General features: G+C 32.4%; 1 protein-coding gene and 1 pseudogene across 2 annotated transcripts in view; one reads left to right on the top strand and one right to left on the bottom strand.

Moving 5' to 3' along the window:
- Positions 1 to 570: 570 nt before the first annotated feature.
- Positions 571 to 18,534, bottom strand: part of LOC140452015 (uncharacterized) — a 58,162-nt gene continuing 40,198 nt past the window's right edge. For both annotated transcript variants that reach the window (XM_072546029.1, XM_072546028.1), the window contains exon 3: positions 571 to 6,580. In XM_072546029.1, the coding sequence (XP_072402130.1) occupies positions 6,138 to 6,580 (443 nt within the window). In that variant the 3' untranslated portion in view covers positions 571 to 6,137. The remainder of the gene's footprint in view (positions 6,581 to 18,534) is intronic.
- LOC140452216 (uncharacterized) overlaps positions 10,058 to 18,534 on the top strand; it is a 37,835-nt pseudogene continuing 29,358 nt past the window's right edge.

Raw genomic sequence — 18,534 nt, 5'->3', positions numbered from 1 at the left:
AAGTTTTGGTAATTATGTTTACCAGTGGCTCAAGGTACAACCTTTGGTGGCCCATGGTATAATACGTATTGTACCTTGGGCAAATAGTAGGCGTTCAGGAATTTTTTTTCTTTTAAGAAAACCAACTCATGTAATCAGTTGTTATTTTAATTTTACATACGACAATAGTATGTAATAATACCTGCCCCAGTGTAAATTTTAAAAATGTAACTTCAATATTGTATTTGTAATACATGTTTAAAAAATTCCTGCCCAATGTACAAGCCTTTCCCTAAATTATTGTTACTTTATGTGTGGCCCGCCAAAAAATGTTAAAATTTAAATTGGCTCGTTGATTAAAAATACTTACCCCTGGTCTAATTAAAAATAGGTGTTGTCAGTGCATAGTTTTTATAGTTTCATTCTATCTGATACATTTAGTTTTTTTTGTCAATGTATTGTCCTTTCCCAATTTGGTTCCTATTATTCTTACGGTTTTCTCCAGAGGTGCATTAGTGAATAGGCTTGTGAGAACTAGCACGTAGGTAGGGTTGTAACAAAAATATATAAAATACCAGAATAGATTATAACAGTAAGTTTAATATTATAATATAATATATAAAAAACATAAGGAAACTTAAAAACTAATATATGATAAAACGAATATATGAGGCGTATAAATGCAAAACTTGCTTTTTGCAAAAAATACCAAATATGACTTGACTGCAGTTTAAAATTCATTCATCAACGTTCATTTCAAAAAGCTTACCAAATATTTGCAAAACTGTCTCCTTACCGGTTATTTTGTGACGTAAAAATCAAAGAAATATGCAAAACTATCTTTTTATAACGTTAAAAGAGATGCAGAACTCGCTTTTGGGTATGCAACCAATGAGAGCAGCCGCAATCCACACGTGATTATTTAGTTAACTAATGGTATTGCACCAGTTCCGTCATTTTGTTAGAGAACTTTCTTGTAAGTACTTATTGTTTCTTTGTTCTGTAAATGTGTAAGAGTACTTTTTATTAAAATATGGATAATATAAATGTCACAATTACGCCATGTACAAGCTGTAGATTTAATTTTTGAAAAAATTTTATGAAAGGTTTTTGTATAAAATTTTTTGAATTTTTTTAGTGGTCACGTCAGTGTTTTTCTAAAATTTATATTCCCGTACGTATTTAAATAAACAACTAATTTTGCAGTTCATTTTGTTTAATAAAAAATTAAGCACCCAATTTGGAGTAGAACTCTTTGATAGTTTTTTATTAAACATTTCTTATGAAATTACAAAAAGTTCTATTTTGTTTGAATTTTTCGTAAGCAAAAACTCCATTGACTCCCCTATAAAGGTTCCAATTAATGTGAAATATGTTCAAGGAATGAATTATATAATTTTTAAGATGCCTTTTCGCAGCAAAACTTGGGAAAAAATAACTATTGTTTGTAATATGTTATTAAGTTTTTAATATTTCGAAATTAACAATAACATATTTTAGGCATACACCTACGCAACTATCAACTTACCCATCATTTGGTCATATAAAAAGGCTAGGGAAACCGTATGACTGTGCCAAGCTCACCATGAAGCAGATTAAAGATTTTCATGATAAACTTGATACAAGTGTTGCAAAGAAAGTGTGCCAAAGAAGGCAAAAAATAAGGAAAAAGCCACATATAAAATATTACATTCCTTTAAAATCAGCCGATTCTGTCAGAATATGCAAAAAAGCTTTTTTAGAAATTACAAATTTCAGTAGAGATAGAGTAGAACGGGTGATGAAAAACTTTGTTTTGTACCACGACCTTCCTAGTGAAAAAAGAGGAGGAGATCGTATAGCTGGCAAGACTGATGACAAGAAAAATTCTATGAGTTGTTTATAGAGACACTTACTGGGGTAGAATCACGTTACTGCCGATCTAAGTCTAGTTAGCGCAAATATTTGCGTTGTGATGATATTTGGTCTGATAGAAAAAGATGTAAAGAGGAAGACTACAATTATTCAGACATCCGAATATATTGAAATAATTAAACAACATGCAACAATCCGGGAATTGGGTAAGGATTGGCAAATTTTTAATTTCAGACACGAAGCTAAAGTAAATATGAAGTTACCTGGAGCATGGCACTTTCAGTTTAATCAAACAAAACGATTTATATTTGAAAAAGGTGGAAGAAATAATGTATATATTCGTGGTGAACCAAATTATATTGCGGAGGTTGGCGTTGGTAAATTTGTTACAAAAAGGGGAAAGACTATTGGACATGTTTTACCAATCGGTAGGATCCCTAAGGGAGATAAAACATCTATAGGTCGATTATTAACAGTACATTACGGACAAAATTGGGAAGAATCGCCTGAATTAGAGTTCTATAAGAATGCTTTATCAAACCAGAACACTAATAATGATGATATAGACAATGGGGACAACGATAGCTGCGAAATATCAGAACGTAATGATCTTAGTATTTAAAAATTAGATTTAATGTAAGATTTTAACTGTTTTAGCTGTTTTTTTTTAATTTTGTAAAATTCTGACGTTCCGTTTTGAGAAAAATAAAGAGTTATGTGTGTTTGCTTAGTATTCTATTTAATAGTACGATCCTCTTTACTAATTTAAAAGACTACTCTAAGCACACATTGTTTATTGAATTCCATTACCTCCGCCTCTGGAATAAAGTACGCCATTTTTGTGATACAAATTGTGCAAAACTCACTGCATGTCTAAAATTTGCAAAACTCGCTTTATACGAGGAGATATTTGCAAAACTCTCTTATTGCAAAAAAAAAATAAAAGCAAAAAAAACACAATAATTACGTGATTAAATTTTGTTTTTGCTCTGGCGGAGAACTTTAATTGGTCGTGTTTACAATGTCTAAAAAGTTTACATTTGTATTGTGCGATATTTTGTTACAATCGTTTTTGTTGATTATTTCAGAAGAGTATAGCTACCATAAGGCGAGTTTTGCATTTAGACGCCTCATATATACTAAATACTAATACTGAAACGAATATAATATTGAAATGGTTCAACTTTAGGACAGTAAGATAATGTTACCATCCTAATTCTACTTTTAAATACAAAAAGCCTACAATACCAGAGATTCAATTTATTAATTTATGGTACTATAATAGTACAGATTAAAGGGCTAAATTCTCGGCTCCTTTATTTGACACGAACATGAATTTTACAAAAAAATTTCCACGGAATCACTTAAAGAAAGCGACCTTACAAGACAGTCAACCACTTTTATTCGAAAATTAAAATCAAAAAAGAAAATGGCGGACATTTGAAGAAAAAGTTGAAAAATCGAATTTTTTTTACCAATTTTTGCATTTCAAAATTAATTTTTTGACCTAATTTTCTACGAAGTGGTTAATTGTCTTGTAAGGTACCGTTCTTTAAGTAATTCCGTTGGAATATTTTGTTTCAAATGTGTCAATCCGGAGAATCAGTGTCCACCATCGGACACTTTTTTAAGACTAACTGAAACGCCCTCTAGCTAGAAAACCACCTAGCGCGCTCTTTTCAATTGATTCTAATATTTCATGGTTGTAACTAATAAACGAGAAATTTTTTTGTGAAAATGTGCAATATTTAGATTTCTAATCTGTATTAAAGTACGTTAAAACAAGCTCTGAAGTAAAACTTGTCTTAAAAACTTAAATTATGTAACCAAACTAAACCTAATTAACTTTTTTATAATATAGTAACTAATATACAATGCTACTATATGAACTAAGCAGGTGCAATATGAAAAGCATTTTAACATATGGATTATAATATAACGGAATTAAATATAGATCCGTGTGCGTAAGCGTGTTTTCAATGCACAGTGCGATAAGCGAGAAGTGACTGGTCATCTGCGCGAAAATGCTTGTTCCGAATGCCGTGTTGTCGTGTCAAAAATTTAATTGTGATGTGAATATTACGAAAACAATGTAGGTATATTAAATATTATTTTAGACAATATTTACGCAAAAGTTCTGGTTGATTTTAAATCTAAACTTGTAAAATACAAAAGAAATAGTAAGTAAAAACCTCACTGCAAACCGAATCTTCATCAAAATCACTGTTTTCTGCATCGTAAGTGAAAGTAAATTAAATTTTGATTAAAAACTGCATCGTACTTTATTTACATCATGCAATGGTAGTACTCTAGTTAGGTATATTATTTCCATAATATTGGTGATTCAGTTACACCAAATATTATTTTAGAATGTCTCAAATGAATCAGTCGCTGTCTGAAGGGAATTGATGGAAATTGGGGAAGGATGAGAAGACAGCGAGAAAGATTTTGATTGTTCAGATGATGAAAACGTGTCCCAGGAGAAGGTCTTTAATGGTACTAAGTTTCAAAACGAGCCGTCAAAACCTGAAGTTCTTACACAAAAAGAGGTCACCACTGCTGTTTCTGGTGGGGTTGTGTACAGAAACGTTTTGTGGGTAACAAAGAACTTAAGAATCGATGAAGAGCATTTTCCCGAATTTTAAAAGGGTTCCTCGGCGCTTCCAGACCATTTTCTTACAAAAATGACGTCGCTTTACGATTTTTTTAATACTTAATCAATGAAGAATTTAATTACGTTAATTTGTGAAGAGACTTCATAGGAATATGTCAGTATATGTCTGTGGTATCCTTGCCCAGAACAAGGTACTATTGTAGAGAGGATATTGGTATCCCAAATATCAGTTTAAATTTATTAAAATGTCAGTCAAATTTGCATTTTAATCAAAAATGGTATAATGCTTTACAAGATTGTGTGTTGGAACTTACTAGTCTCTAATTCTTTACGGCTTGTAATAAGTTCTCAGTCGTTACCGTATCCGAACTTAATGTGGTTTCGGGCACATTATCTAGAAACTGAAGAGTAGGGGAGCCGGCACTGCTCTTGATGGGAGGCCATTATTCAGTTTCACTTAAGTATTAGTTGTGTCGCTGATTATAACTCAGAACATCTGTTGGATTAATAACATTAATGATCTTTATGTATAGCCAGAATTCGATAAATTATATAAGACCCATAATCCAGGAACTAAATAAAAAATTTTCATCAATTCCAAAACAACTTAAAATATCTATGAGCATATCTGCACGAAATTCCGACACCCCTTAAACAGTATTTGTCTTTGAAACCTAATAAATGAGGGTTTATGGGATATGCATACAATTTTGAAATATACACTGGTCAAGAAAGTATACTCACGAAAATATTGGGACAATTATTATAAATCTCTTCCACTTGTGTACAAGACAAATCAAGGAATTTTTACGCTGAGAACAGTACGAAGGAATAGGATTCCTAAATCTAAGGTTGTGGAAGATAGAAGTCTAAAGAAGTGTCCAAGAGGAACTTTGGAAGAATATGCAGCATACATTGATACATACTTGACAAGTCTATGATACTTCTTTCGGCGTGTATTTACAGGGGAGCTCCCTAAAACCAAATTAAAAAGATTTGATCGCAAACAGAAAAGAAGTATTGAAACAGACTTCCCCAACATTATTAAAATGTATAATAAACATATGACAGGCGTAGACCTTCTTGATAGCTACGTAGATAGAAGTTCAATTTCTCTCAAATCTAAGAAGTGGTACTTCAGAATTTTCTGCCATTTAATCGATCTGGCAAGCATAAATGAGTTCCTACAAACAAGCATTTAGAGAATTCCGAGCAGAGGTTGCAAAATATCGATGTGTGATGGGAGCACCCTCAAATAGAAAAAGGAGACGACCAAGAGGCAAGGAGGTCCAGCTTTCCATGTACCAGCTTCAAATATACGGACGAATCAAGGCGCTCACTGGTTGGTACATGACCACCCTTGACAATGATGCAAATGCCCAGGGTGCACTGGATTTATGCACTTCAAATGATCAAAATGTGATCTACACCTGTATGTAACTAAACAGAAATATTGTTTTCAGAAGTTCCATCAATAATTATTAATTTTTCTATGTAAAATACTACCATTTCATGTTGTAGAAAGTTTGCTATATTCCTTATTTTCAATAAATTTACATTATATGTATAACAAATATTTTTAAAATTTATGTAATTTGTGATTAACTTACGTTGGAAAAAATATGAATTATATAATATAAAATTTAGTAAACGCGCAAAAAGTCATTTCTCGCTTGTCTTACTGTACCTACTACATGTATTCAATTTTTATAGCAGAGTTAACAACAGGAGTGTTTTCCGGAAGGTACAGTGGCATCTTTTGTTTGTTAGGAATATTCTTTTGTTTGTTAGGAATATTCATATGCACATTTTTATTCTTATGTTTTTTCATATGTGCTTTTAAGGTGGCTTGTCGCGGAAACTTCTGGAAACAAATTTCACATGTGTACGGTTTTACCACAGTGTCTACAGAAGTATATGCAGCTGTGTGATCTTTTAAATGACGATAAAATTCCTTTCTGTAGACAACTTTCAAGCAAGTATGACACTTCACATATGGTATCGGTTCTGCTTTGCAGATGTGGGTCCATACATTCTCCATGGTAGACCATGATTTGTGGCAACCGCAACATGTATATCTGTCTCCATCCCCAGACGGCAAACTTCTACTTCTCGTATTATTATTATTGTCATCTAAAATCAATAAACCATTAAATAAAATAAAAATTAAACTACAAATGTTAATTATTAGTTCAGGGAAATAAGCAAAAAAGTATCATGTTTGTAACACTGACCGCGTCAGACAAATGACAGTTGTTTTGAGTAGTACTCACCTCTATAAGGGTGACTATACGAAGTGTTATTTATTTTTATTTATTTAGTATACAGAAGTTTTCAAAATAAAAATATTTTTTTTAATTTTTTTGTTAGTAAATTTACATTTAGATGGGAAATACTAATAAAACTAAGTAGGTATTAGGTCAAACACTTAGGCCAATATTTTTATAAAAAAAATAGGTTTAAAAAAATTGCATTTCACGGAGTTGAGAATACAATAACGGAGGTGATATATGTATATTATTCAGCATTATTTCTGTCTTAATATACAAAAATACTCGTCCTAAATGTTTAGTCATTGTACTAAAAACACAGTAATAATAATAATAATAAACGACTTTACTTAAAAAACATTTATTAAAATAAGGAATGCACATGACTTGTATTGACAACAGGTTTAAAAAGTCTAATCAGCCTTTTGAATATGGAACTAAACTTGAACTTACATAAAAGAAAACAAAGTTAAAACTTATCATTGAAAGAAAAACCTAATTCAGGTTGTAATGATTAGTCTTTTTATTTTAAACTTTAGAACTTTTAACTCAATAGAGAAAAACAAAATTTGTATTCTAAGTAAAGTTAGTTAAAAATAAATGAAAAACGTCATTATTTGTTACTCTAGGGATTTCAGTATGTTGTTTTTAAAGCTAAATACATATTGTTCTCGGTTATTAATAGAAGGCATATCGACCACTGGTAAAATGTCACAATTGTCTATTGGGTATGTTTCTTCCTTTTCGGGAAACACAAATTTATTTGTTCCAGAAACCCGTTTAAGGTATTTAATAGTACAGAAGTCGTTATATACTTCTAGGACTATTGCTACGAATTTTTTTATTGTTTTTTACCCCTAACTTGAACAAGAACAATCATTTATTATAATCTTGTTTTCCTTTATTAAAAGAATTTCTTCGTGGCCCTCACCATCACTGGAACTGCTGCTAGAATAAACATCTGAATATTTTAGTCTATGTACTTGTAATTCTCCAATATTAAAATTGGAAGCGTGTCAGAAAGAAAAGAAGAAAAATAACCTAATTTTAGAGGCTTACCAATAGACACAATAGAAGCAGAGCAACTGGAGAACTTCATAGAAACAAAAATGGGAGTAAAATCAGAAATAAATAGGGTACAAAAGATAAATGAAACAATGTGTGTTATCGAATGTAAAAAATTCGAAGATAAAATGAAAATACTGAAAGCCAAGGGTAAACTAATAAACTATAAGCAACATAGAGTATATATAGAATGTGACCTAACATTAAAAGAGATAGAGATACAAAGAAATCTTAGGAAGATAGCAGCAGATGAAAAGACTAATGGGAAAAGGACAAAAATTGGATATGGTTTCATAATTATTGAAGGCATTAAGTGGAAATGGAATCAAAAAACAAGCCAGATAGAAAAAATAACATACAATACAGACCCAACTAGTTAAAAAAACTAGCTGAAGAAAACACAATAACGGACCGAGAAACAAAACAGGCACAGAACAGGGACATGAGCAGATCTAAAGATAATAACACAAACGGGAGCAAAAACAAATTGAAGTACAACTTAAACGCAGAAAAGAACAAAACAATTTGGAAAATGGCATCATGGAATGTGAGAGGTATAAATGGGAAGTAGGTGGTATTGTCTGGCTGTATAATCCACAACGTCGTCGAGACTTGTTTCCTAAACTGCAAAGATAATGAGAAGGTTGCATTAAATTAAAAAGAGAATAAATTACGTAATATAGCGAATTAAGAAGTTGCCAGAAGTTAAATCAAAAGTTGTTAACAAAATTCATGTTGCACCTTATGTTGGCGCAAATGAAACAGAAGAAGCACGAATCCTTCAACATGTGATCAAAGATGACCGACAACCAAGTTTTAATGAATATATGTCAAATTACGTAGAAAGAAAGAGTGCTAGATTCGGCGTGACTACAGAAGTTCAGCAGGATCTATTTAGTGTTCCGGAAAACTTCTCTCTAGCCCACTGCGTTGCCCAAGATCTGGAGATGACTAAAGAAATCTCGTCCGTATTCAATAAGAAGTTCAGTCGCTTGGACGAGTTAAAAAATCAGCAGCCTACAGTTGGAAAAGTACTGGGATTAGAAGACGGTCCTCAATCTTTGCTGTAACTCTGTATGGTGCTCTAACTAATTTGAAGAAAATTGTGTTGCAATTATGACATTTTGGCCTTATCAAAGATAGGCCATGTAATAGAAAATCTGGATTGGAAGATTGTCAGAAGTATTCTTGAAGTGATCTTCCGAGAAACGGGCATACGAATTACTGTGTGTTGCTTTAACCCGGAGAGATCGTGCCTTTCAAAGACAGTAGACTGTTATTTCGTTCTCAGGGGTTTATGCAGAGCTGGATAGTCCTGTAGATTCCGCCATCCTGGGCCTTCATGTAAAATTGCTGATCAGGACGTTCGGATCTAAGAGGGAGCAGTGAAAGGAATAGACAAAAATTACTCTGGTATGAACATATGCGAAGAATTGACGAGGCAAGAATACCGCTAAGAGCTTGGAAGTGGAAACCAAATAGAAGGAGGAAAAGAGGACGTCCTAGATTACAGTGAAATGAACAAATAAAATCAGCAATGGAAAAAAGACACCTCACTGATTAAAATATATAGGCCAAGAAGGAATAGCGATTGTGATGTGGTAAAGGGTGAACAGAATATGTTGTGAAAAGCCACAGGTAAGTATTTATATATTTTTAAAATTTTAGCTTGCACTTTTACTACATCGTGGAGATACAGAGGCGTAACTCCTCAACTTTTACAAAGAATCATATCCTTGGAATGTTCTTCTTAAAAACACTTGATTTTGTTCTTTTCTTCTTTCTTCTAGACTCCTTTCTTCGACGAACTCTCTTACACGCAAAATAAAATAAACATGAAAATTATTATACAAATGAAAATTTTTCAAAATATTGTTCGTGTGTAATAAATTGTTGTATTCGCTTCTTCTAAATTTTCGTTCTTCTCATGTTTCTAGTTTCTCTTGAATTTCTTGCGTTTTCTAAAGATTATTTATATCAAGACTCTGATAAAAAATTACTAAAAAACACTATTATTTTCAAAAATATTATCAAAATAATTTTAGATAGATTTATATTTGCAAATTTAATTCGACTTAATTTTTGTTCTTAAAACCGAGTTTTTGAATTTTTACTGTACATTCAGGAACTGAATTTAAAATTTAGCTTCCATGATAAATTTTCTTTGGAATTTTGGTATTTCTTCGTTAGGAACTGTGATTATTCATTATCCATCGCTAATTCTTGTAAATTATATTTTCTTTTCGATTCTTTCTTCGAAAGGTAGCTTATATCAATGAGTTCAAGGTTGGTTAATAAGGAAGGTAAACAAAATAAAAATAGAAAATGAAAGTTTTTATAATAGAAAGAGGGAATAATTGGTAATAATAATATATTTTTGATTCTACTAATGCATCGAATTTACTATTGATTGACTGAGTAACTGTTAATATTTATTTTTTCATACTTAAGTATATTTTCTTGTACAGGCCCAAAAGCGGTTACTATTGATTTTATCAGCATTTTTCTTTCTAAATGAATGAACTGAAATGAAAATAAAAGTACTTTAAAAATGTGAAAGCATTAAATTCCTAGCTGAGCGCTTTCGACTTACAAAGCCATCTTAAGAGGTACGTTCAAATAAAAAAAAATACCACTACAAGAGAGGGATTCCATTGTTCAAAAAGATGAACAAACGGTACCCCCTGTAAACCCTTAAGCGGATACTGGTTGATTTTTTAACCACTTATTTTTCCTCCGTGTAAGATTAAGTTTCCTAGTCTAAAAATAAACCAGATATAGTCGAGGCGCTTGCCGTCAACGTGTTCAGGTAAAATATTAACCAGTAGTTAAGTCTGGCCCGCTTTATAGTGTATACTCCTACCTTGCCTGCTGCAAGTGGTCGAAAATCTGCCTCTGAACGTCTGCAGTTTTCTATTATTTGTTGTTTTGGTGGATCGTGATTGTTTCTCCCAGTTATTATCAAAAAAATTTGTTTATAAGTGAAAAAAGGCAAGTATACCTAAATAAATATTTAATTAAAATGTTCCGAATATTTTATTACTTTTTTTATACAATTTGTTCTAGAATTCGACGAAATAATAAAAAAAACCTCACTTTATTTCATAACAGTGTTTTATACATTTGATTTTTTTCTAAATTTCAAATGATTTTTGTGTAATTATTAATGCCACACAGTTCCTAAAGGTTGTCTGGCGTCATTTTTTAATTTCCTTTATCTAGTGCTCTTGGCGCTGAGAAAATTTGGGTAAATTTGTTCAGATCAATTGATGAATTTTGGTACCGTTTTGAAACATTGATGCGAATATATTGTTTCTAATAATATAAAAATAAACAAAAATTTTAAAAGGTTATTTACGCCTTACCGACATATAGCTGTCGATGAAAGTATGGTTGCTTTCAAGGGCAGAACAACACTAAAACAATATATGGCAAAAAAAACAATCAAACGGGGAATAAAAGTATAAAGACAGAATTCTGTCTCCGGTTTCCATACATAATGTAGCTTCGCCTATTTTTAAAAAAATTTTTTGTGTTTGTCCTTGTGTATTGTAGTGTGATGTTTAATTTTATGTTTATAACATTTAATTCTTGTTGGATAGGCCGCAATTGATGAAATGCTCCAGAAGATGCTCTAGGGAGCGAAAGTACTTGGGCAAGATTAAATTAATAAAATTGTGCTCGATATCTGCCTTTTATTTGATCAAAGATATAAAAATTGTAAAATAGGTGTTTAATTCAAATGATGTCTCGTTTTTAATCCAATATTATACTACACAAAAAATCGGGGGTTGGTTGGGGGGAAGATTTGTACGTCCCCTCCTAAACGTCCAGAAAAACGGGAAAAAATATTTTCGCTACTTCCATTTTATTCACCACAGCATACTAACACATAATATAAATTGGAGTTCGGCCCTGATAGCGATCAAATCTACCACGTTATCAGCTTTCCCGAAATATAGTCGTTTTAAGTGGTAAAAACAAATCATAATTTAATATTTTAAACCTCTACTACAAATTTAAGTGCATTAGTTAGTGCTGACATTATTATCTCAAGTGAGTAGCTCTTCTTTTCGTATTATTTTTGTAACAAGAACAAAATAACCTTTAAATATTACCTACGTAAAGAGATAACAAAAATTCCAGTTGGGTCTTTACCAGTTTTTTGGACCGGTCACAGGACCGGCTCAACTTCTGATCAAGAAAATGAATCAAATGACTTTATATAACAATAATACTACACACAACTCCACTAAACACAGTTACTCAGATGTCGTAAATTATTTTAAACATCCAACAAAACAACAAGCAATAGTCATTTCCAGCATTGAAGGTACAAAAACCCATGATTACGACGTAGCTGTTGGATCACTAGTGGGTCCCGTTAATGTACTTTTTGCCTCCAGAATTGCTAACAATAGGATATGCATATACCTCTCTTCAAAAAACACTGTTGATGCTCTTCTTCATTCTTATAAATATATCGAAATAAATGGATGTCAAGTCGAAGTAAGAAGATTAATTTCTCCAGCCCAGAGACTTCTAATATCTAATGCATGTCCTACAATCCCGAACAAGAATTACAAAAACTTGGTATTCACACTGTATCCAAAATGACTTTTCTTCGAGTAGGTATGTCTGAAAGTGAATACAGTCATGTTCTGAGCTTTAGAAGGCAATAATTCATTACACCCCTGGAAAATACGTCTACTCCTGACTCGTTTACCATGTCATGATAATACTTTGTACCGGGTATTTCTCTTCATAGACGGATTTAGTTGCTCCAAATGTAAAACCATTGGTCATCAAGAATCAGAATGCGCTCACAATTCAAACCAAACTAATTCAACTACCCTCTTAGATTCAATCCAAACCACATCATCATTATCTAAAGCTCATGAACCTAATGATACCACTTCAACTCCCCTCTCAGATTAAACTCAAACCACATCGTCATTATCTAAACCTAATGAACCTAATGATAAAATATATCAATCTACGGAAACCGACCTCATCCAAAACATATCTAAAGATAATTAAAACACTTCGTCTTTTTCTTCCAAAACAACATCACCAGCTGTAAATAACACTGAAAATGCTACGGAAATCGACCTCATCCAAAACATGTCTAAAGATAATCCAAACACTTCGTCTTCTTCTTCCAAAACAACAGCACCAGCTGTAAATAACACTGAAAATACTACACCAGAAACATCAATAACCTTAAATAATTCAGTCAATTCTAAACAGCTAAAAAAACAGAACATATCATCTCCTGAAATTAACGAAGACAACCCAAAAACCGACTCCACCGACTCATCCGTTTTTAATACCCCTAAACAATATAAACCAAAAAAAAAAAACACAAAACCTCTTCCAAAACCCCCCGCGAAGATGTCATTCACTCTCTAGAATCCACCAAAGACAAAATCGAAAATAGATCACCTCCTTTTATACTAAATTTCAATGAAATATGTGATTTTATGGAAAATGTTTTAAACTCTCATAACCCTGAATTAACTTCTAAATATTACTCCAATGAACCAGAGGAACTAATTCAGATCCTTAATTTTGTTTATTGTTACACACAAAATTCTAGGTTAAGAAATAATAACACCCGACTAAAGAAAAAAATAAACTAGCTTGTATGATAATATATATATTTATCAAAATATAAGTTGTAAAACTTTTTCAGTTTTTATGACCGAAAAGAAAGTTTTTAATAATAGACTAGCGGTTTACTTATTTTACCTCCATTTACCCCTATAATACTTTTATAGTTACTGTAATATTATATTGTGATAGTGCATAATAGTAGTTTCTTGTTCTCAACGTAGTTGCAGTAGCAATGTTGATAAATCTTCAGGAATTACGTTTCTTAAGTTAGTATACAAATATGTAAACAAATTAATGGTCCGTAGTTCAGAGAATAAATTAATAGTATTCATTAAAAATCTTATAAGTAACGTAGATCAATCTCGATTAATTTTATATCATTATTGAATATTTGGAAAAGTTTACAAAATAGCAATTAAAGCATCCACTTCCAATAAAATAAAAATAATGAATACACAGAATATAAAGATACTAATAAACAATTTCTAAGCTTTTCATAATATTTTTGAGTTCATTAATCATATTTTTTATTTAAAATATAAATTTGTTATTAATGCTTAGTGATGCATATAATTGCATTTTTAGATTTCATCCCAAATCAGCCAAAAGCCGAAAGTTTTATGATCAGGGATACTACCGACTCCAGTTTAGTGATTTACCGTCCTATAATAGTAAATTTTTCATTTAAATCAAAGCATTTTCCATCTTCCACTAAGCACACTTTTCCACAGCCTAACAGTGGCATTTTAAGTTATACTTTTAATCAATGTGCATCTTATGTTCCTACGTTTTAATAAATTTGTTTCCTACATTTTTTCCTAAATTTCCTACATTGATTCCTACATTTCCTTTAATTTTGATTGAATAAATCATAGTTTATTAAAAATGTATTGCACATTTTTAGATTATGTTTAAATCTTCTGAATAACTGTCATAATATTGTATATAAGTAGTTTTAATATTATTGAGTCCGGCCCTGACGTTAAGCTCATAGCTTCTCCATAGATCTTAACTCGATGCTGTGAAGCGTGTAGGGTTGCGTCGATACAGGCGCACGGCGCTTGGAAATCTTTGTTTAAATATAAAACCCTATAAAACGATGTAGTAATATAGAAAACACTTATTCTTGTCAAAATATTCTTACTTGTACGTGAAGGTTTAAAGATTTTAAAGCTTTTTGTAGAATTATAATTCATTTAGTAGGTTTTTAGAAATGAAATCCCAAAAAATCACTGAATAAAGCATTTTTCCAACAAAAAATTGCAATAATTCGAAAAAGGAGGCATTTTTCGAAAAATTACTAACAAAGAAAAAGTATTTACTTCGATGAGATACGCTTAAAAAAATTTACTCGAAACGATTCGGGAAATTGTTTTTTGCTTACAAGTTATTTGTTAATAACAACTTCCGGCTCCTGAAAAAATAAAAAAAAATACATTTGGACTTAAAAAAATATATAGACTAAGTTTAAGACAAGTCTTCGTATTAATGAATTTTAGGTGTTTAACTTTAGTGGATCATTTGATAAACTAATTTTGGAACATAAAATATGTGCATTTTGGATTCGTAAACTAAAAATTTTACGTAGATTTCTACTAATCCGATGACAGTTTTATTTCGCAAAAATAAAATCATTACCTACCTAACTTGAAAGTTAAGTACAGTGGAACCTCGATTATCCGTCTCTCTATTAACCGTCACCTCTGTTAACCGTCAGCGTTCTTACATAAGTTATATTGTCTATATAACCAGCAGTCTATATACCGTCTGAAGCCGGTATGCTGCGAATTGACGATGGAAATATCACGTACTCTTTTCTGCCTGCGAATACAACATCATTGATACAGCCAATGGATCAATCGGTCATTAAAACATTCAAAAAAAGATACAGAAAAAAATTTATTCAAAACCTAGTTATGGAAGAGAAATATTCTTTGCCAGAATACTGGAAAGCATACAATTTAAAACATGCAGTCGACAACGCTGTGGATGCTTGGGCTGATGTTTCGAGAGTAACGCTGAAAAGAGCGTGGAATAAATTATAGCCTGAATCAACTCAAGATGAAAATGCTCCCGTGACAGCCGAGCGTGATGCGGTAACAAATGAAGTTATGGTTGGATCAACTGTTTTGTTTTCGTTGCTTAAAAATTACATAAACGAGTGGTTAATTTGTGATGAAGACGCAAACGGCTATCGATTGCTGACAGAGGATGAAATCGTTGAAATGACAATAGAGGCGGACGAAACATAGAATCTGACACAGACTTTGACGGTGGCGATGTTGATGATGCTATTGAAACTCACAAAGATTTGCGTAAAGAAGCTAGAAAAGCTGTATCGCACATACAAGAATTTATCGAGTGGTATTCTCGGCAAGAAGAAGCATATAAGGTAGATTTGGTGATTTTACGTCGATTAAGAAAATTCATCCGTTGCAAAATGTGAAGTAACAATAAAACAAAGATTTCGGAATATTTTAAATCAAATTGAGTCGACTGTACTTACATAAATCCCACTTATATTGTCAAATAAAACATACAAATAAAATTTGAGAGTTATACTATGACTTTTTTTAATGTTCTGTTAACCGTCTTTTCGATTATCCGTCATACCCTCGGTCCGGTGCCCTGACGGATAATCGAGGTTCCACTGTAAATACTTATTAGTGGTCACATAGAACACACTGTATTTTATTACCTTTTTCGTTTCCATTTATAATTTTTTATCCGATATAATATTATTGTCTTCTATTTTTTTTTTGTTGTTCTGAAGATATTTTCTTGTGACTTCTTAATACAAGTTACTATTTTTATTTGGAGTAAGCCACAATTTTACTTTATAATAAGTTTATTTTGACGTTTAGATTTCCGTAAATTGCATTTTTTTTTATCTAAAATAACATAACTCCGCCTGTGGTGACAAATGGGTGGATCGAAAGAAACAAGGAAGCAAAGAATGTGGAGTTGCATTTGTGGTTGATAATGATTTAAGTCAAAAATCATAGACTTCCAGGCAGTCAGTTAAAGGATATACTAGTTAAGAATTTGCATCCACTTCTTCAACCTAACAATCATTAACATCCACTGCCCAACAGAAGAACAAAACAATATACAAAGGAAAGCTTCTACCAACAGCTGGAGATAGTATATGACAATCCGCCCAAAAATGACATCAATATTATAATGGGTGCTATGAATGCTAAAATATGAAACAAGCGAGAAATGAAAAAGCGTTTTTGATAAATTTTGCCACCAGTAAAAACATGGTTATAAGTTCCACATGCTTCCCACATAAAGACATACACAAAATGACATGGATTTCCCCAGATGGAACCACAACCAATCAAATCGACCATGTGCTGGTAGACAAAAGGAGACAAAAGGGCAGCCAGTAGTATCTCAGATGTGAGAATACGACGGTAAGCATGCTGTGGATCAGACCATCTTTTACTCCAAACTAAATTTAGATGCAGAGTTAACAAAGAAAGAAACGAAAGACAACAAACAACAAACAAATTGGACCTGGAAAAACTGAAGATTCAGGAATGTAAAGAGAAGTTCGAAGAAGAAGTCGCAAATGAGTTAACGACGCTAGAACTGCACTCCATAGAGGGCAAATGGAACAATATCAAAACAGCAGTACTGACAGCGGCAGCGTCCACCCTGGGAAACAAGAAAAAGGCGAGAAGAGGAGCATAGTTCGATGACGAGTGCAGACAAGCAATAGAGGAAAGAAATGGAGCATACAAAATGTATATAACAAGAAGAACACGGGAAAGACGAACATAATTTGAAGTCGCAAGACGGAAAGCAGACGAGATATGTAGAAATAAAAAAAAGAGCCTATGAAAATGGACAAAAAGAAAAAATGGAAGAAAATTTCAAAAATAACGAAATTAGAGGGGCTTACGAATACCTAAAAAAGATAAAAAGTGGGTATAAACCTCAAACAAGTCTATGTAAGGATGGAAGTGGGCAAATAATCAGTGACCAATTCGACCAATAGCATGCTATGGCAGTGAAGTATGGGTCCTGAAAGAAACATCCAAAAGCAAACTCGGCACATTCGAAAGGAAAGTACTGAGGAGAATACTAGGACCTGTGAGGAAAAACGGAATCTTTAGAAGTCGATACAACAACGAGCTTTATCAACTTTATAAGGAAGCACCACTGTCAGACTTCATTAGAATACAAAGATTGCAATGGGCCGGACATGTGATAAGAATGTGAGAGGATAGGCTACCAAAAAGAGTACTGAATGCTAAAATGCAGGGAAAGAGACCGGTTGGAAAGCCAAGAAAGCGCTGGGAAGACACAGTAAACAGCGAGGCACAAGCCCTTTTAGGAGTCCGTGTATGGAGAAGATCAGCCACAGACAAGCAAGGGTGGAGGCAGAAAATAAAGGAGGCCAAGGCTTAATTTGCGCTGTAGTGCTGTAGAAGAAGAAGAAGAAAATAACATACTGTTTCATCTTGTTCTTCTTCTTCCTTTATTGGGTAATATCCCAGGTAATAATTTGCCAAGATAATTCAGGGGGGATATTCTCAACTTGCTCTAGACAATCGAATATCCCCATATAACACTTATTTTATATTGAATGAACGAACACTATGTTGAAACTTCTTGGGCCAAACAGTTAGTATAGGAAAGACAATACCACACAGGATAAAACTTTTCTCGCTTGGGTGTAGCAACCAGCTGAACACATACCAGAAATGCTACCAACGGATGATAGTCAGAGAACCCAGGTGTAAAAAAAGAGAGGAATTTGTAAGGTTATGTTATAATAGAATATAAGAAAGGAATATACATTATAGATTGATTTTGGCTAGATTAAGAAAAGTAATCAGTAAATTTAGTCTTTGAGGATTAAGATTAGATAGGAGAGAGTTTGAAGTTTTGTTTTAACCAATTCTTTGTAGAGGTCAAAATTTGGAGAAACGTTTATTGGACACTCTAGGATAATATGATTCAGAGATCCAATTTGACCACATTCGACTATGCGGAATAAATGAACTGGAGTGGAACAATGTCCTGTTCTCATTCTAATTACTGTGGTGATATGCCTTCTGCCTTTATAAGGAAATTGATTGAACCATGGTGATTTGTTCCATTTATTGACTATTTTACTATAAA

This window comes from Diabrotica undecimpunctata, chromosome 10 (genome assembly GCF_040954645.1).
Source record: "Diabrotica undecimpunctata isolate CICGRU chromosome 10, icDiaUnde3, whole genome shotgun sequence".
Lineage (NCBI taxonomy): Eukaryota > Metazoa > Arthropoda > Insecta > Coleoptera > Chrysomelidae > Diabrotica > Diabrotica undecimpunctata.
The sequence above is the reverse complement of the archived record's forward strand: the minus strand, read 5'-3'. Positions and strand labels throughout refer to the sequence as shown.